The sequence below is a fragment of the Pungitius pungitius genome, chromosome 13 (genome assembly GCF_949316345.1).
Source record: "Pungitius pungitius chromosome 13, fPunPun2.1, whole genome shotgun sequence".
In the NCBI taxonomy this organism is placed as follows: Eukaryota; Metazoa; Chordata; class Actinopteri; order Perciformes; family Gasterosteidae; genus Pungitius; species Pungitius pungitius.
This window is the reverse complement of record NC_084912.1, coordinates 9,713,552-9,735,204: the sequence shown is the minus strand read 5'-3', so window position 1 is coordinate 9,735,204 and position 21,653 is coordinate 9,713,552. Positions and strand designations below refer to the sequence as shown.

Below are 21,653 nucleotides of genomic sequence, written 5' to 3'. Positions count from 1 at the left end.
CAAGACATATTTCAGTCGTTGACAACATAAAAACTCTTATGATCTGTCATCATTACATTTACCATCACTGAATTGTAGCATATGCACGTGTTACGTTTCAGTTTAGTTACAAAACCAGTGCTGCCAGGATCCCAGTTATATTGCTACCGGCTCCAGGTCCACGAAGGCCTCCTGAGACGGACGAGCACTCGATATGAGCAGCACCAGCCAGTAACTGTCAGCGTGCGGCATCTCGCACACTGGATGTGCTTCGCAGCAAGGTGAGTCCCCGGATTATTATCACACAGGAAACAGTCATTACTGCACAGCGTCACTGATAAAACAAGGGCTTGCCCTGTCAGTGCTCATGTGAGCAAAGGTATGGTTTGTAAACACTATTACAGGAACATGTGTGCAAAATGGTGCGATCCATGACAACACCACGGCAAATAACAACCTCAAAGCATCTGTCAAACTATCACCTTTCTGACAAAACAAAAACTGATATGTGAGTTTGTCTTTTACAGAATGTCTGTATAACTGCAGGTGTTGATGCCAGCATCAATGGCAGCGTGGGTTTCATTGTTCTGCAGCTCAAAGAAAAGACAAACGACTTGGAATATTTGGGCACTTTATTGAGAAAGTAATGAACAATCTGCTGTTGTGACTGTGAGAATGTAAAAGAGTGAAATAATACGAGGCCGGTATTGACAGGCTAAATGTGTGTTCAGTCTTCATCAGGACTGCATTACGCAAACTTCCTGTCGACTCAATCCAGGCATGTGGCATCTTGGCCGAGACTATAAAAAGTTTCAGACCCTCACATTGTCATTGCCCTAGACACGATTTAGCACAAAGGTGTGAAGTAGAGGTAGCTAGCTGTGTCCATTGTTAAATTGACTGTATTTAATGTTATTAGTTAATTTGGACATTACAGAGTAGTCCGTTCCAGCTTTACAGTATTTGTTCTATAGTTAGACAGGAAAAACTCTGGCCGTTCTTGCAAATGAATTTAATATCACCAAATACTATTAGCAGCACTAGAATCTCGAAGAAAAAATACATTCCCATAGGTTGTTTTACACTATCAACCACAGTAATGTGTAAAAAAAAAAGAGCTAAGTAATAACAGTCTATGTCCTTCCTTGTACCTTTTGGCTGCGGTCAAGGTGGGTGGAAAGCGCTGTCAAAACAGTGTAGGCGTTTGTCAGGAGTGTCGGACTTGTGTAGCGCCTCTCGTCGGGGGATCTGTGTTAAGAGCTCAACATCTTCATCTGAGGTAGAGGGATGAGTGAGGATGATCCGCGGGATCTGTTTGATGATTGCCGACAGAAGGGAACAGGATTGGGACGGGAAATAAATGAGTTTTCATGCAATACGATGTGCTTTCGTGCTGAAATGTGAGACAAATAATACCAGCAACACCTCTAATGTTTCTGCAGGATATTGGGATTCTTCAAGTCTTCAAGGGATCACTAAAATGAATCGACTTCCGTGGGAGATCATGTCGTAGGGGGTATATGCTACTGAGGGGTGAAGTCTACTTACTGGCATTGTGTGTTTCCCCCCTTGAAGTGAATAATTCTTCTTCGAGGCTTCCATCTCAGACAACTTACTCTCCAAATCAGACTGAAACACCAAAAGAAAAGCAATGGACGTATTTGGAAGGTGTGATCCACATATGACTTGAGGCACATCCTGAAACATAACATTCGACAATCGATATTCCGTTTTGTGCAGCGATTTGAGGAAACGACCCACTATTCCGTTGCCATTGCAGACAGCCGCCTCCATCTCCCCTGGCAACCAGTCTTCTATCCTCCCCATCGGGGGCCGTTCGCCCCTCTGGCCTCCGCCGTCCTGGCCGCACGGCCGTGGACCCGTCGCGTCCCGAGCCTCCTCTGGGTCACACGCCTCTGGAGGCGGCGGCTGTTCTCTGAGTACTATCATGTCGACGCAGCTCCCAGCCTTCCTCAGGGCGCTGACGGCTTCGTGGTGGGTGGCCGCCCGCATACTGAGGCCGTTGACCTGGAAGCACGGTGGTTTTACGTTACGCTTCCAGGGGTCGGTTAAGGTGGGCGCACTAGTCAGTGAGTGTGGGATTAAATTACACTCCTGGTTCTCTGAAAATAGCATGTGTATTCCCACTACAGACTCTCATTAATCAACTAACCTACCAGTGTGTGATTGCAAAGATTTACTTTCAATTTGAGGGCCTCGTAATGGCTTTATTGGTGAGGGGAGGACCAGCACAATGTCCTCTACTAGTCATATGGTGCCCTCCATTGGTCAAACGAGAAACACCAGCAGGAAGTAGGTCCTTATAATTACATTATTACAGACAAAGTAAAGTGCTTTTACACTTCCTTTGTTGACGTTGGGTTGAATATTAAACAGCTGGTGAAGAGGAGATTACAAACAGAAATGCTGTGAGAAACATTATTCCCATCCTACCTCCAGCAATCCATCACCAACATGGACCCCGGCCTTTTCTGATGCCCCCCCTCTATTTACTCTGGAAATATAAATGCCCTGAAATGGAAATAAACATGTTAGCCTGAGGGAGACGTGTATTCTGCTCAAAGCGGTCTGTGTTGGTAAATTGGAAAGTGTAGATGTAAGAGTTTAATTACACAAGGCTGCTTCTCATTATCTTCAACCAAACAAGCATGCATCTTGCAATTGATTGAGCCCTTACCTCATCATAGTGTTTGTAAGGCAGAGAGCCCCTCCCACCAGCAATGCTGAATCCCAAACTACCACTCTGGCCCGACACTTTGATCTGCAACTTAGAGCAAAGTGTTTGATTATGCACACAAATATGATTGCAATTGGTGCCACGGGCGAGCAACAAGGAAAGCTTGATTTTCAATAATTTGCTATAATTGGGAGCATGCGATGCAGCCTTGCAGAGATGATTAGACATTTAAGAGAGAGACAGTGTTCGGTTACTCTTAAAGGCACGTGGGAGACGAACGACTCCTGAGGAAGGATGTTCTCCGTCACCAAAGCTTTCAAATGGCCTGCTGTGGAGATCTTTAGGTTGGTGGCTCCATGCAGACCGGTCCTCGCATCGAGAGCTCTGTGACGCAGTAACCCCCTCCCATCTTTGCATTCTCCTCTCTGATGGCGAAACCGTCGTGGTGAGGCATCTCTCTCCAACAGCTGGCCTGCACCATCCTGGTGAAATATTTAGATCCCTTTGGACAACTACTTCAGATTGGGTTTTCTTAAAAAAGAATTATAACTCATCTGGATTAAGGGAAAATCTGCAGAAGAACTGAGCTGATGAACATCTGGAAGTGGAAGACCCGGTTGATAGAAATCAAGACAAACGTCGTGAACTTAAAAAAACAAACCTCCTCAGGTGGCCTGACGTCCTCTGCTTCCTCGCCTGCGCCGTCGGAGCGACAGCAAACACTGTCCCTGTCCGGGGGCAGGTGAGGTCTCCCCTGCCGCCACGCTTTGTTTGCCAGCCAGCTGAAGCCCGGAAGGGCCACGTTTTGGCTGCTGGCCCTTAAGGACGTGTTAATGTGAGGCCTTCTACACTGCTGCAGATATTTAGAAGAAACCAGCCGACGCTTAAAGTTTTTTAAAGGAAATATGTAGTGACGGCAGGTGATCCGCAATGAATAAGTTTGATGAAGCCATGTCCTTAATCACAAATGCATGACCAAGGCAGGACCCAAAGTAAAAGCAGCACAATGCCAATCCTTGGAAAATCATGATGATGATTCATAGTGCTGCTAATGTTGTGCACCAGGGGGCACCAAGACAGCGATTACGCCAAAGTGTAATTGCACTCACTGGTGCAACTGTTTTAAGGAGCCAGATGGAAAGATATCTAATTGTTTGTCTCCTTCGCTGACTTTTTTGACAAATGTTGTTTTCTAGTGGATCGTGAGAAAGAAAGCGAGTGACAGGTGATGCCATGCGTATAATGCATCATAGTGTCAATGAAGAAGAATCCGATCGAGGACAGTCCATCTTTAGATTTACTATGTTTGTTATTAAAAAGCAGTTGACCACCTAAAACTGAATACCAGAAACAAATACTTTCCAATGAATTACCAGTTATTTAAAATGGGTTTAATTCAACAAATATTTCACTAGAAAATAACACCTGTGCTTAAGTGATTGATCAAAAATGTGCAATTAGATTTAAATAAAAAGTGCACCTGCCATGAACATTAAAATATATACATGAATAATCAGATGTACTTAAAGCATGCCAACGTCAACACATGCAGAATGTGCACGGGGAACAAATCTAATGTGACACATGCTGGAAGAGCATTACAGAAACATCATGCACTGCTGGTGGACAAACAAGCAATGCAGGAAATGAAATATGAAATGTTTGTTGCCTCAAAGCCAGATGAAGTTTTATAATATTTTAAAATATGGATAAGAAAGACTACTCCAAATCTGGTTTTAAATCTCAAAGTTCACTAAATTCAAATCAGAGAGTCAATCCATCCAAACTCAATAAAATTGAAAAGGAATAACAAAGGTTTTTTTTTTTTAGTGTTGCACTCCTTTTATTGATCAGTGGTTAAAATGTCATCCAAATCTCTAGGCGCAGTGCCCATCGGAGATCTGTTCTGTGCAGTTTGATCAAAAAATAATTCCAAACATAAAAACCAACACTTGGACCAATTTGTCTGGTCCATTTTGCAATCAATTTAAAAACAAAATACAAATGAGCATGTACCATTTAAAAGAATTTAATAAATGCCGAGAAGTGCATTAAAGTAGAACTTCTAACAAATGCATTTTTAAATGATTCCGTCCTTGTGGCTCGAACCTCATTCTGACCATACCTTTGATGATTATTGTACACAGGTTCCTTTGTTAGAAGGAAAGATGTTGTTTTTTTGGCATCTATTTGAAAACCATTGTAAAACAGTAAAGCACAGCACATAAATAAGACGCACTGTTACTTCTGCACAATTATGTTGCAGATGAGTAATTAAAGATTAATCTGCAGCACTTAAAACCAAATTTAATTCATCCAATTTTGTAATCCAAAAAAAAACTGGATGTTTTAAAAATGAACAAAAAAGGATTCAAGGCCATCCGCTCAACCAATAGCAATTATATGTATTGAATAAGACATCCGTGGCTATGTTTTGTTCATTATTTTGATTTTTTTTTTAAGAGACAGTACCAAGTTCACAAGAAAAAAAAAGTTTACTATACACTTTTATTTACATCTGAGCTGCCAAAAAGTATAAAAGTAGCAATATTCACAAGAGTCAATACAATAATCCTTAATCAGTAGGTCCAAAAACACCTGCTTTTATTTTTGCCCAAAATGTAAAAAGTATTAAACCAGTGTTTTGGAAAATAGATATGAAACAAATATATAATACATTAAAGAAGGTTTGACCATATTATAAAGACTTATAATAGTGCCTAATGTATTTTTTTTTAAAGAGGCTTTTAAAAAAGTAATAAATCTTTAAATTATCTTCTTAAAAAGAAGCATCCCTGTGCAGATTACTACTCTGGACATTAATTTAAACGAGGAAGGCACAGCGACCCAGGTAGACGGAGTCACAGGACTAGAGAGGGGGTGCGGTCCCAGGCGTCCCAGGGTGTAATCAGAGGAGGGGTATGCCACACACTGGGGTTCGGGGGTAAAAGGAAAGAAGGGGCTGCGGGGGTTGTGCAGGACGAATATGGCGAGACACAGGAGGTGAAAAACACGTCTGAGGTAAAAAACAAAAAAGGTCACACGGATGTGGTCACTCTGTCCACAGGTTTATTGACCTCGTTTTTGTTGGAGTCCAGGCCCTTGGCAGCGTTCAAGTCGTTGCGGACGTTCTCGGCCGTTTTCTTCATCGTCTTCAGCTCGCCGGGGTGAGGCGTGGCCCGTCGAAGTAGTGTTCCCTGTGATAGAGAAAGAGATTCAGATTCCAGCTACCTGGGTTGCATCCGCAGTGAGCCCCGAGTTTACACGGGATGGGCTTAGGGCAAAGATGGTAGAGGGCTATCTCACAGCGGAGCATCATCACTAAAAAGGAAGGCAAGTCTAGCATTTTCATTTTTAGGAAAACATACAAATGCGACTATTTGTGGTCCGAGGAGGATAAAGTTCGCTGACTCTCTAACCCCCGACATTTCAGCAGGTTAACATTAGCGCGAGATCTGATGTCCAGCTCGTGTGAGATTTTCCCTCCAGATAGCTGGTCTCACCTGGTCGTCATCCTCCTCCTCATCATCATCCAGAAAGCGAATGGCACTGATCCTGTTGGTGGCTTTGTCGTCCCACGTGTCGTCCGCCATGTCATTCACCAGACTCTCCAGGGCTCCACAGCGGGCGAGATTATCTGAGCCTTTTTTTGTTTTTTTTTGGTTTAGAAGACACAAGAACACAAGTTGAGCTACTGGAATCAATGCTCTCATCCAAAGACTCAGAAAGAATCGAAGATCTAAAGCACATTTGTGAGCACATTCCAATCAATATGGTTGTTATGATTCCGTCTCTGCAACGTGCCAACTCAAGAAATTAAATCTGTCATAACGCAGCGTTCATAAGAGAGAGCCTGAAACTGCCAGATCACAGTTTCAAATCCCGGCTTAGTCATAAGCTTACAGCAACACAATCTTCCCTGCCCCCAACTTCTGCTTCAGCCTCGCTCGTCTGACCTCCACCACTCTTGTGCTTGCATTTCTAGCGCGAGGAAGATGGCACGTTACTAAAATGAATAGCGTGTTAAAAAGAAATGAATTGTATACATTTGAGCGAGAGAGAGAGAGAGAGAGAGAGAGAGAGAGAGAGAGAGAGAGAGAGATGCAGATTCGCGTAGGGAGAAAACACTTTGCAATTAATCCTAACAGATTTAGAGCCTGGGGATGACAGCAAAGAAAAATAATTACAATAAACCGCTGTATCAGGCAGAGATGGAGCTACCCTCCGGCTGCATCTCTACACCCAGCGGGCCAGCTTTTAACAGCAATGGGCCATCCGCTGCTAAGCCTCTTTAGCTGTCCAATCCACCGCATTTCTGATCAAAATGACCACGGAGGGCCTCGGGGGACATGAGAGGCGCTGACCTTTTATAGGCGGTTATCTCTTGCAGGACTTCCTAATCAACCAATACTGCAGCGAGGGATCAGAGCAGGCAGAAGACACTGTGCTTCCCCGAGCAGATCATGTGATAATGTCTTCAAAGCCGCGGGGTATCTGAGACGATGCGAGAACTGATGAGTACTCCGTAAAAAAAAAAGGAATTTCCCTTTAGACGAAGCCCGACAGAGAGGACCAGGACACAGATAGCCAAACCAATAGTGTCCATGCTAAATACACTGTGGAGGAACATGCTGTCCTTTCAGTCGAGCAGTCCGCTATGAGAGACATGTTCATGATCCATGAAGGTTATTCACAGCCTCACAGGATTACTCTCGGCTTTCGGCTTGATCAAAAACTGTACCTTTTTTGTCCGGTTCACATGGTTGTTGGGGCAGCAGCACACAGGTGAGCACCTTCTCCCCTGAGACGGGATCCTGGTCGGTCTGAAAGGTGAGGAGAGGCTGCGACTGGTTCTCTGACAACCACAAAGCTTTCAGCCGCAGCGTGGTCAGGGACATCGGTAAGTGGGTGAGCCTGAAAACAGACCGGACGTAAATCACCGACACAGAAAACCAAAGTCAGGTATGCAGCTGTTTTGACAACACGGGGGAGTCAAAGAGGGTAGTGTGTGAATACAGCAGCAGGCTTTGCAGCTTTCTCTGAAGTCAAAACCGGTTGTGGCAGAAACGCAAAGCCAAAACAACCTCCTGACAGACGGTGAGTAATAATGGTGGAAATAACCAAGTAGACTGAAGACATAACGTATATCATATTTCATCCCAAATTCAAAATTCACGCTAAAAAAGAAAATAGGGAAGTGCTGATGATCGTACCGGTTCCCAGAGAAGTCAAGAACATGCAGTTCTGTTGCTTGCGAGAGCTCAGACGGGATCCTCGTCAGCCTGTTCTCTCGTACACAGAAGACATTCAGACCGCTACAGCCCCCGATCTAAAGAACAGAACAGATCCTTTGATTAGACAGTGTACAGGTGTCCTGTGAGGCATGAAAACATAGTCACATATATAGGACTCGAGTTGACTTTTTTTGAAGTATAAAATGCAATATTAAATCGTCTTTTTAACAAAGCTGGGACAATAGAAACCAGTGCAAACAGCATTTGTGGACGGGAATTTGTGATGTCAATGTCAAAATAGTTATATTTCAATACAGAGACAGAGGGACCTAAAATAAGGAACAATTAAGCCTGGTAGCCAGCCAAGGCAGAGGCTTAAGAGATTGATCATGTTATAATGTGAAAGTTCAGCTCATCATCTACACAAGTTGATATGATCAGAAAATAAAGCATCAGCAAGAAACTACTTCAGAATAAGTCAAACACCTGAATAGGTCTGCTTCCATGAAAGCACAGACAGAATTCAGAGGGGAAAAAGTGTCTAACAGCGATTAATAAATCGGATCAATCGAATCCATCAAACTGGCCCAATGGTCAAGTAGCTCAGATCCGATGCACTGATCTATACTTGGTTCATGGCCACACTGAGTTTGCAATGGCACTCGTAGAAAAAAGGTGACGCCATGGATTCATTATCTAGGCCGACTGTTATTTTTCTCCACAGTGCAGTCTTTGAGTCCTAAAGACACAAGGGCATTGTACGCCGTCTGAAGAAGCCTTTCAGATGAAGCTCTGAACCCGGCAGAGCGTCACTTAAACAGACGAGAAGTTCAGAAAAGAATGTCACACACAAACACAACGGATACACTCAGAGAAGAGCGGAGCAAACCAAAGGACTGAGCTGCAGACGTGAAATGAGAGAGAGCGCGACAAGGCAGAGCGCTGTTGATCCCAACGGGAATGGACCTTTGAGATTTGGAGCCACTAAAAAAAATCTAAAATGGTTACAATAAACCGCCTACCTTAATAGCTGTGCATCACTGCACTCAAAACAGATTGTATGTGAGTGAAGAAGAAAATCACAGGTTTGTTATAATCTGACATGTTGGTACAGAACTGCAGTTTCATGTACATGTATGAAAAGCTTACCTCTTTAGGTAATGCGGTTAGCTGGTTCCTGTCACAGTTGAAGTTGGATAGTCGCTTTAATTTCCCAACACTCCTCGGCAAACTCTGTAATAAAAACATGTTTTTTAATAGACTGGAATCTTTAAAGGCACAATAAGAGTATTTCCTTTGTTGTTTTACATTGCGATTTGTCAATCCATCCAAAGCACAACAAAGAAAACTAAGTCCTCAGTTTTTCACCAGTACAGGGCAGCGCTCTCGTGCACGGAGACACAAGGAGACGTGTTGATTAGTTAATTTATTCAAATACTCTGGTAAGAGCACCGTGCCTGCGCCCCTGATAATGGCTATTAACCTCTATTTCACTCTCCCTTTCCTCCTGCCACATCCCAGATGTTTTACATCATGAGGCCGTGCTAATATTTTCAATCAGCTCAAAATCATAAAATAGTATAAAAGGCTGTGACTAGAAATACTAAGAGGTGCTCAAAATCAAAAAATAGCATAAAAGGCTGTACCTAGAAATACTAAGAGGTGCTCAATGGCGTTGACACACTGTAAAGATGCACAAACAAACTAATCTATAGCAAGTCATTTCTAATTAAAAAGTAAAACCTTTATTGAGCTAATAATACCAAAACTGTTACACTATGTAGTGCATCTTTCATATTAACTGTCTGCACAAAAACTGTATTTACATATATGTACTAATCCTGTGTTTTCTTTTAAATTTAGATGTGTAAAACAGTTGCAAACCCACCTGTATCTGGTTCTCAGTGAGCACGAGTTCAGTCAGGCTTTCACAGTTACCGATGCTCTCTGGAAGATAAGTTAGCCTATTCTGATCAGCTTTCAAAATAGAAAGTTTCCGTAGTTTTCCTGTAGAGAAAGAAAATATGTTAATCAAGATCAACCTGGCTCAGGGAATAATTAGACTGATGAAGGGTTATATTGAGGAAAATGTATGCATTTACTTTTAGTGGGTTGATTTACTACAACAATAATAACTACTAAATCCATAACATGTGGCATAGTATTATTAATAATATAAACATTCCAGCATGACATTGTAAATTAAACTTTAGGGAAAAAGTTTATGGTTATTACACCAATAGATAAGTAACCTCTCAGGTAAAACAATGCAGCACTAAAAGGTGGTGTAATCATGCTAATAGAGAGCAGGGCGGATTGACATCCTCACCAATACTTTCAGGTAAAGCATCAATTAGGTTCTGAGACACCAGCAGGTCAGTGAGCGCCAACAGGCCACCCAACTCCTCCGGGAGTCGCTCCATTTTGTTTTCGGATACATCCAAACACAACAGGCTTCTCATACTCCCCATCTCCTTAAGTGCAGACCAAAGAGAATTGTGGTTGGCGTAGTTTCAATAATATGGTAGTAAATACGGTCTAGAAATGCTGTATACAATACATTTTGTCTATGCATTTACACTTAAGCTCAAGACTTGGGACACGACAGACGGATTGTATTTGAACACTTATTACGGTGGTGCTCTAATCAATAAGAAGACAATAGAAAAAACACTTAGAAATACAAGGAACAAAATGATCTTACAGAAGGGATTTCGGCCAACTGGTTTCCATCCAGCCACAAGTCCTTTAAGCTGACAAGACCGCCTATTGACTCTGGCTACGTAGGAAGAAGAAATGGAGGGATTAAAAGAGTGATAGCCAGGAAAATTGAATAGAAAGAGACAGTTCAGCTGAAAAACAAACTTATGAAGATTCAAGCATAATGACAATTCAAATGAATAAAAAATAAGGTTCAACAACTCTTCTTTTCCCAGTTTGAGGCTGCACTGCTTTCTTCAAGGGAGCATTTCATCATGAATACTATTATTTTGTCAAAGCCAACTTAAAGATTGGTGTGTTGATGTATTGTAAATGGAATGCATAACTTGTAGAGTAATTGTATGTACAATCTAAGGAAAGTAAGTAATTGGGTTCAATGAACACATGATGGGTCATCAATAAATAGAACAATCAAGAGCCATTTAAGAATACAAGTGGAAACCAAAGCTGAGGGCAGATCCTCCCATCTGGGTGATAAGAGGCGAAAGCCGTTCTCCAGGGAAACTGATCTACTTGGAACTGACAAGGAGGAGGAAATGCGAATTGTTTATTTCCGCTCATTTGGTGTACCATGTGTCATCCTTCTGAGTGAACAAGTCCCCCGGCATCCCGACACAAAAAGCAAACTCACCAAGCTGTACAGCTCATTGTTTCCCAGGTCGAGCTCTTCGAGTCTGTGAAGCATGGAAAGTGACCTGTGGACGACACATGGCAGCAGAGTTCAAATGAGGCCTGCTGCATGTCTTATGAATAACTTTTGTTAACTTTTATCTGATAGCAACACTTACTCTGGTAGGAATGTCAGCAGATTTTCTCTGAGTTCCAGTGATACCAGATTGGAAAGGCTGCAATTATGACAAGAAAAGAGGCACAATTACGCATCTCTGAAAATACTGTGAACCGCAGTTCACTTTCTATAACACTTCGTCTCATACCTCCACCACAAAATTATTATTATTTTATTATTACACATGATGCTTCCAGACAAAAACAACGTTGGTTTTAATGAAGGCTGAAGATTATTGTAAAAAGGCCTCCTCGCAATCAGATATCTGAGAACAGGAAGTACTTTCGGGGGAGTGTCAGTTTTATCAGGTCGGTAAAATTGGAGGAACATAAACAACAAGTCAAGGGCAATATGTCTAAGTGGCTATCATAGAGCAAAGTCCAGGGTTGTCTTCTTGCAGAGGGGCTTATGCAAGCCTCAGTTCTGTAAATGGACCCAATTAATGGAGGCTTTTATGACAACAAGTAGAACCCAGACTTAATAGTTCAGCCCGTGTGTGTGGTTAGAGATTGACTGAGGAGTAAAGCCTTTCCATGCCGTGTGTAGGTGTATAACTGTTTGACCAAAGCCAAAGGGATCAGCTTTATCTAACATCTAACTGTTTTTTACATGGCCCTCAAATGAGACCACATGAACTAAAACACATTTTCATTTATAGTTTGTTGTTTATTCAGCAGGCCGCTGAGCAATATATCAAATAAAACAGCATAGAATGTCTCACGTTTTTCAAGTAAGCATTTTTTTTTTAAAATTTTATTTTCTTTTAAACAGAAAACATTCACATCTCAATAGATAAACATCCAGTATCATTTAACCCCTCCAACGTGAATCTTAACCCACAGCATGTGTTTCATGACCTTCCTCGACAGAGAGCAGGCCTTATGTAAGACAGACGTGGACGTACGTGCTTTACCATGAGCACATCTCTTTAACTCATCTCAGGCGGACTTAGTTTGGAGGGAAATTTGTACACTTCATTAAGGAAAAGCCTAAGAGACCATTTTAAAAATCAGTCATGAACACAGATTTTTATGAAATTAGAACATATCTGCAGCATGGAGAACTCATAAAGAGACATACAATGGCTGTAGCCCAGTTTTAGCCCCTGCAGCTATAATCCATTGCAGTATGAATCTTCTTCAGAAAAGCCATCTGGTGTTTTTGTGTCTTGCACGTAATCTTATTCAGGTCCATTAATATATGTGGAGAATCAGATACACATTAGGCCTAAAAAAAACCCTCGACAAGTAGCAGAGTAGTATTTCCAGCCTACCCCCCTGAGTTATGATCCCTAAGGGAGCAAAGGAATCCCCTCTTGAATCACGCTCCTCCGTCAGCAGAGCGTCGTCCCTTAGAGGCTACGCAGTAATCCTTCATTCATGGCACATTGGCAGCGTAGAACAAAGTCCGTTTGGTTTAGCTCCAACTCCTCCAGCAGTTATCTTTTGGTTAAAATATGCCTGCCAGGGTACTGCCATAATTACTTTAAATATACTACTTGGCAACCACAGCACAGGTTTCACTGTACGATCATATAACTACGCATTTATTGACATGTATTTATGTCTTAAAAATACAGATTGGCAGTGTCTCACCAGTTACACACTAGTGCGTTTTAATCAGCCAAATGTCAGAATACTATTGACATTCTAACTAAAAGGTGCACGTCAAGAGTCATTTCATCCCTTTAACTCCCTCCTGAAAGGGTGAAAGATTAAACTCAGTTTCCCTTTAACCCCGAACTTCTAAACAAAAAGCCATTTTGGCCTCAGAGCGCATAGCTCGGTTATTGAATCCAATTATATGACCCAAGAAGAAGGGGGACCTCATAGGAATACAAATGCTGGCCAGACGTCTCTTTTTACCGCAGCAGATTAAAGGCCATTTCGCGAGAAGGCTTTCAGGAGCCAGCACAATGAGGCCGAGGAGAGGAACCCGACGGATGGCCGCGTGGAGAGTAATGTGGTAGGCATCATTTTACCAGGGCAGATTTTAGAATGACTTCTTACAATCAGGGGACAGTGAGAAAAAAATGTAATTTAAGGCTAAAGCCAACCTGCCGCTCAGCGGTTTGGTTGAGCAACGATCCGAGATCAGTTCCTCTGTATTCTTTGAGTATTTACTAAACGCAACTATAAAATGCAAAAGAGAGATAGTAGTGGGATGTTTGGTGAGAAAAGGTCCCCCGTCGGCATGGTTACATTGAATTCACCTCAAGCTGCTTGGAAAGTGTGTGCTGACTCAGCAAAGGTTTGATACACTCAATAATTTAAAAGTATGTACGATTAAATGATGCATTTACTTACTTCCCAATGTTATCTGGTAGAACTTGTAATGAAATATCATTGATGGAAAGGCATGTTAGATTCCTTAGCTCTGGAAAGCTTTCGGGTAATCTGGGGAAACAAAAAGGGAGGCCACAGGGTGAGGGGCAGGTGGAGAAAAAGTGCATAGTGCCAAAATGCTTTCGACTCTGTGGATGAAATTGGAAAAGCATTTTAAGGCAAACCAGATAAGAGCATTGTAATAGAGGTCAGACTTTTACTGTTCCACATTAAGGCGGGCTGGTGAAACAAAAAAGGCTACTTCTGCTTCAAAATTTCTCTAGCAAGAATAAATATTCAGATTTTATCAACCATCTGATATCATTTTTAATAGTTAGATGGATTAACTTAAACTTAACTTAAATGAATTCTAAGTTAATTTAGATAGAAACTATATCAGTGGGAACTTGACCGTCACCATCACAATGTTTAAATAGGACTAATGAGTGGAAAATCAGGATACTACTGTGGAAAAGAAGAGAGAGTGTGTGTGTGTGTGTGTGTGTGTGTGTGTGTGTGTGTGTGTGTGTGTGTGTGTGTGTGTGTGTGTGTGTGTGTGTGTGTGCACTTTAAAAAGTATTGAACACAAAGGACTGTGTAATCCGGTTCTTTGCTGCCCCCTGAACTAATTACTGAAAAACAATGTGGTTTTGTCCCTGCTGAGGTGCAAATTGTATTTTGTCTCCTGCACACAAAGTAAAGCAAATTATGCAAAGCCTGCAATGTGTCACAGAAAGTGTGTGAATGTCCATGACAGCGAGGCATCTCTAAAACACACACAACACCGAAACAGAAATTACTTTCTACAGGATTTGTTTTTACAGATGTACTCCATGTTTTCCCCCACAAAATATTAATTTATCAAAATAAATGGTTTGAAAATTTTGGGGAAACCCAAAAAGCATTAAGTATCAAAACCCATATGAAATGTAATAAGAGTGGGTTTGAATCTTTGACGGCTGAATGTATTGACTCATTGAGTTATGTGTTCCCTTCTTGAAAATGAAATCCCACATAATCTGAAGAAGTACCTTGTTAATGGATTTCCACTGAAATCTGCCACTTGGAGGAATTTGCAGTATGAAATACTCTCTGGAATTTCCATAATATCTGAATGAAAGACAAAAAAACTTGTTATAACACTTCACAAACAAAAATAAACACAAGACACAATCAGCAGTAATTCAATAATATAAAGACAATTTCTTAAAAACAGTGGGTTTAGATGCAAGAGATAAACAAGGGAAATGAGAACTGGTTCTCAAACAACAACAACAGTAAAGCTATTATTGTAACAAAAAAAAAGAAGGTATTTTCAATGTAAAAACAACTGCTGAGTCAATATGCTATGTTAACCAGGTCTCACTCTACACACACCTCCACTCAACTATGACTCAATACAAACAACAACACTGTGTGTGTAAGTGTGTGTTCTAAATGTTTGTACTCTTAACATTTTAATTCCTTTTTTTATCTATCTTGCTCCACAGCCTTTGAACTGGGAGCAGCCTGCTCTGTTGTATTTTCTCACAGAACATCCGGGTCTACACAGCCGAGTCGGGAGGGTCAGGCTCAATTAAAACCAAGCCTTATCTTGCACCTTTGTTGGATCAGTTTCACCGAGAAAGGAGGAGGAGCAGATCTGTCGAGTCGCTGAATCAGTGGCGTCTTTCTCATTTCGTGAACACATATTCTCGCAGTTGTGAAGAAAATACACGGAGACCCAGTTCATTAGGTGTAATATTCTAGTTTAGGAAAAGCAGTGTTTTCTCTCACCATTTCTAGACACATCCAGTTCTACCAGCTGCATGAAGTTGGCTATTTCTGGTGGAAGTCTGTGAATCTCGTTGTCACTCAGGCCAAGTTTTCTTAGTTTCACCAGCTGGAAAAATGGCTGAAAATTGAAGAAAAAATACATATTTAGTAGAAAGCTTTAAAAGGGTTTTGGATTTAGGCGACGCTCCCTGACGACACTGGTGCCTCCTGACTCAACGAGTGAGACCAAGATCATCTCAGAACATTGTAAACAGCGTGTCACAGTTTGGTCCTTGAACGCCACTAGTTCTAACGAATTCATTAAATTCAAACACAATCCCAGAACTGATCTTTACTGATAATTGTACTCCGTAGGCGGAGTTCACCTTGGACGTCTCACAACCTATTTTTTTTACTTGTCGTCTCCCAGTTAAAAGTCTCCGTTGATCACTTTCATCACAACCTATAAGAAAGAAAACGCAGCTTGGCCCATTTATACAAACGGCAATTACACAATAAACACATTCTTGACGCAGAACAAGAGCGGGCAGAAACCTGCCTGTGTGTTGGTGGAGCAGCTCCCTAACAAGACTGCTTCACGATTCCTGGATTTTTTGGCATGACCAGAAAAAGCAGACTCACAAATTCCCCCTCAGGCCTTTCTTATTTCCACTGCTATTGCTAGTTCCCAGGCAGCTGGCCACCGAGGATCATCCATTAATGCAGTTGCTAGATGCTTACATTTTTACTTTATCCTTTAATCAACCCATTTAATCTCTGTTCTCTTTTGACCCATTCGTTTGCCTCAACGTGGTGAGACAAACTGTTCTTTCTTCTTATGCGCAAGCCTGTTGCACTTGTTTCACATGGAATGCAGGACCGCAACTAAATGGATGTGTATTGCAAGCAGACACAATGATTACGTTACCGTGTTCTTTTCTGTAACTCCACTGTGAGCTTTTACGCTGTAAAAATGTGTTGCCATTGGAATCCATTGCAACCAAATGTGAATTCAAGCTGCAGCGGCTTTTTCCGACCACCTGTTTAAAAGTGAAAATGTTTGGTTGACTTATGGCCTTCCAACCTGACAGTGGAACTCGTTTTAGGTTTTAGGAAATGTGTCTTGGAGGAAAACTGGACCTGTGTTTCCGTTTGGTTCGCCTTCATATCAGCGTATCATATGTTCGGATACAGCTTGCTTGTATTGTCTGGAGGTTCCTGGATATCAACAAGTCCATGAATTTGAATTCCACATTTTATAGAAGCGGTTACAAAAGGCATGTCATTATTATTATCATTATTGCTGGTGCAGAGACAATCAACACAGATCAATACTGTACAACCACCCTCACTTCTTCCACTTGCCTTGATGGATTCTCATTCATTCTTAATCACTGTGGCTCTTTTGATAATGTTTTACTTTTTATCTCTCAAACCACCGAACACGTTGGGGTTCAATTTCTGGAAGTTTAATGTGAGTAAGATGAGAAACAAAAAGCACAATCCAATGTACATCCAATCATGGCTAAGGTCAGCTAGGTGTAATTAAAAGGAAAATAATAACTTATCGTCAGGCTACTCATTATTTGCAGACCATATCCAGATCACATTTTAATAATATGTAAGCAATAAATGGGGCCCAAGAGTCCAAAAGTCAAACACCGCCCTATTACAAAACGCATGTACAAGGCTTAAGACAGTTCAAACAGTCTCTAATCATTCCTCATTTCATAGAGAGTCTCACAAGTAACGACTTGTAAGCCTCATTGTAAGAGATTTGTAAGATTTTGCATCCTAACCACCTTCATTTCACTTTCACATTTTGCTTACACAATCACACGGTGGGTGCAGCCCGTCTCCGATTCTCAAGTACACAGCTCAAACATTTGTCTCTTGATGATATCAAAAGGGGTTTTGGCTTCTACATACTTTTTATTAGCAGAAAATAAAACTGAACTGTGGTGATTCATTAAAATAATGCAAATGATTGTTTGCCGTTGACTAGTTAGACCCATTACACAGGTCGGACTTCCCACTCTGAGCCCGTCCTGCCCTTTGTCCCAAACTAATCCTCTCGTTGACAACTGGGACAATCAGGAGTAACAAAGAGCAATTTATAATGGATTCTGTATTATCCGTCCAGCAGCAAATATGCAGGTCGTGCATTACATCCCAACAGCCAACATGTTCTTCCAGTTGGTCTCACCAGCGCCACGCCCCAAACGATCGGCCGTGTGTGACAAGCAAAAACCAAAACAAGAAAAAAAAAAACATTAACCGTTCTCTTAACTGCAGAGTCAATGTTTGAATGCCCACTGTGCACCTTAAGCACCGTTTGTCAGAGATCAAGCAGTTCCGGGAAAGTAAGTGCATGGATTATTTTGAAAGATGTAAAAAAAAAATAGCCATTAAAACATTCATCCTACAAAAATGTTTTAGTAGTTTTGAAATCCTGACATGATCTTACCGAGAAGATGAAGATTATGCATTAATGTGCCTCAGCCCAACACCCACAAAGCTTGCAGTTAAAGGCATTAGGCTCGAATGCTTCTGAGGTTGCACAGTATGTGTGTATGTGCACAGTATTAAATATCCTACAGCGTAAGCCAGAGTTAGAAACCGTCCAAACCACATGTCAGAAACTCACAAATGCACCAGAATCACAAACCTGATGAGCTTGTAGTTTACATGAGATTCAGTTCAACCGGCATCTTCCTGCTTCGGGATTCATGACACCACTTTATTTACCACTTTAAACATGTGATAAAACCTGCAGCTTCCTCTATCAAAGTGGCTTCTTCTCTCTGCCACTGTGACATTACTTTGCGTGTCATTATTGAAATGTGCTAAAAAGATCCCACAAAAAATAGTACTCTATATGCTCTATATAATACTGTATTTTTTCTATGGAAAATAGAATTCATTTTTAAGTTGTTGCCAAATAAGTGTCTGTTGATTGACAATCGATTCCTCGATTAGTAATTGTTTAAAACACTGCCTGAAAGCATGTTGAGATTTTCTCAATGTACTTTTTTAAACAATTTTTATTTAACCAGCAGTCCGGACACGCAATGAATTCCGCTAACTATCATATATGAGCGAGACAAGCATCACATCTTCACATTTAGGGATCTGCAGCCAGAAAATGTTTGTCATTCTGTTGATGAATGAATGAAATTACTAATATTGTGTAGAATAGCTGCAGATTCATTCCCTTCAATTTATTCATTTCATAAATGAAATAAGTATAACTGTATAAGTAATACAGTTATACATAAGAGTTATCATTACAGATGTGATAAAGCTCTTTATTCTCATTTATTGCTTGTTATTCAAAGCTCTTTCACACATCACTGGACCTGAGAACAGTAGGAACTGTGTTCATCTCAGCGCAACTCTTCTTATCTTCTAATAAACTAACAATTACTTTATACAAACTAGAAGGATGGTGTCCATATTTATTTATTTAGGAAAAGTTACACCAGGGAGATAAAAGTTACCATTTGTCAATTTCTTGTCCTCTGACCCAGAACAAATAATCAGAGGAACAAAAAGGAGTCCAGATAAATGGAGCCTATTGAAACAAAACTGTGCTCCGTGTCTTTATTTTTGTAAAACTACAGACACTAGATGAAGCCCAACTTGTCTCATCATGTCACGGTGAGAAGACACACCTTCCCAGTTCCATCTCGGCGATAGCGCTGCCTCGTGCGTGTCTTTATCTGCCTGCCGGTTGCAGTGATGGACTTGAACTATTTCCCTGTGTCGTATTTCCATCATTGTCTTCACCATAATACGTGTTCAGTGTTTATTCATTCAGCCACCTCGGAGGCAATGGGACCACGCGGCGAGCACTGAACTGGACTAATACAAAAGGTTCATCCACAGGGACGTTTCTTAGGGTTCACTCAGCAGGCATTGACGACATTAGTTACACGCCAAAGAGCACGACAAACAGTTTGTGTTGTTTACACCCCACGTCCCTCTAAACATGCTTTGATTACTTCTGAGCTGAGCGCTGCGACGCCTCGACTGTCACGACACCCAGGGGGGGGGGGGGGGGGGGCATGGGCGATAAGAGGGGTGTACCAACAGCACCCAGGTTTGTCAGGTGCACTGTCATGTGTGCTGGTTCATGGTTTAATGGGTCTGTACTTAACTATTCAGGTCAATGATTCATTGTGACTTTATTAGTAAACAGCAGCGAGCGAGGCGCATAATGCTGGGTTTTGTTTTCGGTCAGAATACCTGTTTCTGTGCTTTTCCCCTCTGGACAAAGTGAGCAGTGTGACACGGCCACGTGAGGTCAGTCACATTATCTCCACCACGTCTCTACGAACACGCCAAGCCAGAAAGTAGTCCTTCGGCTTCATTTACTTTCCTCTATGGAACTCATTTTGTTAAGATGCTTAAAACACAAAATCACTGTATTTTCTTTTGGGATGAAAAGCTAATTGTTCATGCTATTTGGACTTGTTGGGGGATTTAAATGCTAGTTGTATGTATGGCAAAGGTTGAGATGGGGTTTTCTTTAAACTACTGATAATTGTGACTCACAGAAAGGCACGTCAGAGGCACCAAATAGTCCTTTAATCCGAGCTTTACATCGACCCACCATGGGTCCAGTTATACGTGGTCTCGTGGCTTATTCCCTAATCGGTCAATTTGTCTCAAACAGCGGTAAACCCACCCACCATATTACCAAATGCTTTTGAAGGTTACATTGACAAAGTTTTCCCCGGCTTGCAATAAAGATTTTCCAGAGCAACACAGGGAGCAACGTCAGCAAAAGTTAGAAGGTAAAACGTTTTTTTTTTAAAAGAAACCCCTCATCTAGATGCCTACTTAATCCTGAACACTAAGAAAACCAGGTTCTATGATTAGAAGATTTCATCTTGATGGCCTTCATCAGAGGATGCTACTTTTGGTTGTTGTTGTTGTTGTAAAAATGAATTCCACAATCAACAATGAACCTTTGTATATGGGCAGGTTTATGTCTAGAATGTCAAGATTGAAATAGTATCGTTAAACTTTCTGAATGCTCCCTGCATGCAGCCACAGACTCTGCCGTGCAGGAAGCATCAGAGACTGTTGACGTGTATTTCCCACCTCAGAGGGCTCACCTGTCCAAAGAGTTTTGACATATCAGACGCATCGTCGAGGTTTCGTGAGTCAGCCAATAGACACGCGCGAGGCACCCGGATCTCAAATTAAACGTGTTTTACGACCAAAACCCAGACTGTGGCTATGTGCAGTTAACCTGTGGTGGGAGGTGTGGTTCGGGGGAATTTCCACCTCCACAAGGTGCATCTCTTGCTGATCTTGCGTAATGATTGTCCCCAAGGTCCCAGCAGTCTCTCACGGGATGCCTGAGCAACTCCGTGCGTGTGTGTGTGTGCGTGCGCGCGTGCGTGTGTGTGTGTGTTCCCTGCTTACCTTGGGCAAGTCTCGGAGTTGATTGGCATCCAGCAACAGCTCCTCCAAACTTCGTCCGTAGCGATAAATCTCATCGGGCACGTAGAGCAGGGAGCAGTGGCGTTTATCGATCACCTCGACATGACGGTTGCACCGCCACAGGGGGATGCAGTGAAACATCACTGGGGAGTAGAGCCTCCGTGCGGTAAACAAACAGCGGGGAGGACGAGCGATGCAACAGATTGCCTTAGCAGGAGGAAGGGGGGGGCGGGACGGTCCTGCACTGAAATACACCGTCAAACAGTAAATAAAATGAAGGAGGAAAGAAAAAAAAGTGTAGGCGAAACTCACGCACGAGCGAACGCCGAAACTGCGCGTTAAGTGGCGTTACGCCCGTGAGGTCGCGACGAGTGATTCTCCGTCGATGTCTCACTTTGGTTAGTTTTTAGGCACCTGTACTTTTCGCCGCTCGGTTGCTCGCCCTCGCGTCGACCTGCGTCCCCTTTTTTTCTGTTGTTTTGTTATTAAACCTCCCTCTCCTTTAACGTTTAAAATACGCGTTACATCCCCGTGTGGAAGGGGGTAGCATTCTCGTTTTTTTCCTCGTCTCGTCCCGGAGTTATTTCCTCTCCCGTCCAGTTTCTGACCCGGAACATTCACTCCCTCATTCCGATCTACGTCATCATCCGGGTCCCTCCCCCTCCCTCCGGCCCCTCCTCCGGAGAGTAGTGGCGTCCCGC

General features: G+C 42.1%; 2 protein-coding genes across 5 annotated transcripts; both read right to left on the bottom strand.

Annotated features, from left to right (window-relative positions):
• Window positions 1–599: 599 nt before the first annotated feature.
• Window positions 600–4,540, bottom strand: LOC119214090 (disks large homolog 4). The gene is made up of 5 exons (XM_037465544.2): window positions 2,678–4,540; window positions 2,434–2,511; window positions 1,741–2,007; window positions 1,528–1,608; window positions 600–1,290 (listed from the first exon to the last, which is right to left on the bottom strand). The coding sequence occupies exons 1-5, from the start codon at window positions 2,903–2,905 to the stop codon at window positions 1,144–1,146; spliced, it is 801 nt and encodes a 266-aa protein (XP_037321441.1). The 5' UTR covers window positions 2,906–4,540; the 3' UTR covers window positions 600–1,143.
• A 152-nt stretch (window positions 4,541–4,692) lies between these two features.
• lrrc1 (leucine rich repeat containing 1) lies at window positions 4,693–21,601 on the bottom strand. Of its 4 annotated transcripts, none has more exons than XM_037465507.2 (15): window positions 21,269–21,601; window positions 20,935–21,196; window positions 15,520–15,637; window positions 14,775–14,853; window positions 13,726–13,815; window positions 11,421–11,477; window positions 11,264–11,327; window positions 10,616–10,690; window positions 10,241–10,385; window positions 9,800–9,918; window positions 9,061–9,144; window positions 7,891–8,006; window positions 7,419–7,591; window positions 6,181–6,320; window positions 4,693–5,874 (listed from the first exon to the last, which is right to left on the bottom strand). In XM_037465507.2, exons 2-15 carry the CDS (start codon window positions 21,091–21,093, stop codon window positions 5,716–5,718), a joined length of 1,578 nt encoding a protein of 525 aa, XP_037321404.1. In that variant the 5' UTR covers window positions 21,094–21,196; window positions 21,269–21,601; the 3' UTR covers window positions 4,693–5,715. The 4 variants fall into 4 exon arrangements, with proteins under 4 accessions (XP_037321404.1, XP_037321405.1, XP_037321406.1 ...); XM_037465508.2 differs by having other exon boundaries at window positions 20,935–21,191; XM_037465509.2 differs by having other exon boundaries at window positions 21,347–21,601.
• Between the last annotated feature and the right edge of the window lie 52 nt (window positions 21,602–21,653).

What these genes read in the sequence shown, in the direction of transcription:
- LOC119214090 (XM_037465544.2), bottom strand. Translation starts at nt 2,905, where the DNA reads ATGTCTAATCATCTCTGCAAGGCTGCATCGCATGCTCCCAATTATAGC. An exon ending in TCTGCAATGGCAACGGAATA is followed by an intron (nt 1,609 to 1,740) that starts GTGGGTCGTTTC and finishes TTGGTGTTTCAG; the next exon opens with TCTGATTTGGAGAGTAAGTT. An exon ending in GGGGGAAACACACAATGCCA is followed by an intron (nt 1,291 to 1,527) that starts GTAAGTAGACTT and finishes ATCATCAAACAG; the next exon opens with ATCCCGCGGATCATCCTCAC.
- lrrc1 (XM_037465507.2), bottom strand. Translation starts at nt 21,093, where the DNA reads ATGTTTCACTGCATCCCCCTGTGGCGGTGCAACCGTCATGTCGAGGTG. An exon ending in AGTGGAAATCCATTAACAAG is followed by an intron (nt 13,816 to 14,774) that starts GTACTTCTTCAG and finishes TTGTTTCCCCAG; the next exon opens with ATTACCCGAAAGCTTTCCAG. An exon ending in ATGTGAACCGGACAAAAAAG is followed by an intron (nt 6,321 to 7,418) that starts GTACAGTTTTTG and finishes AAACAAAAAAAG; the next exon opens with GCTCAGATAATCTCGCCCGC.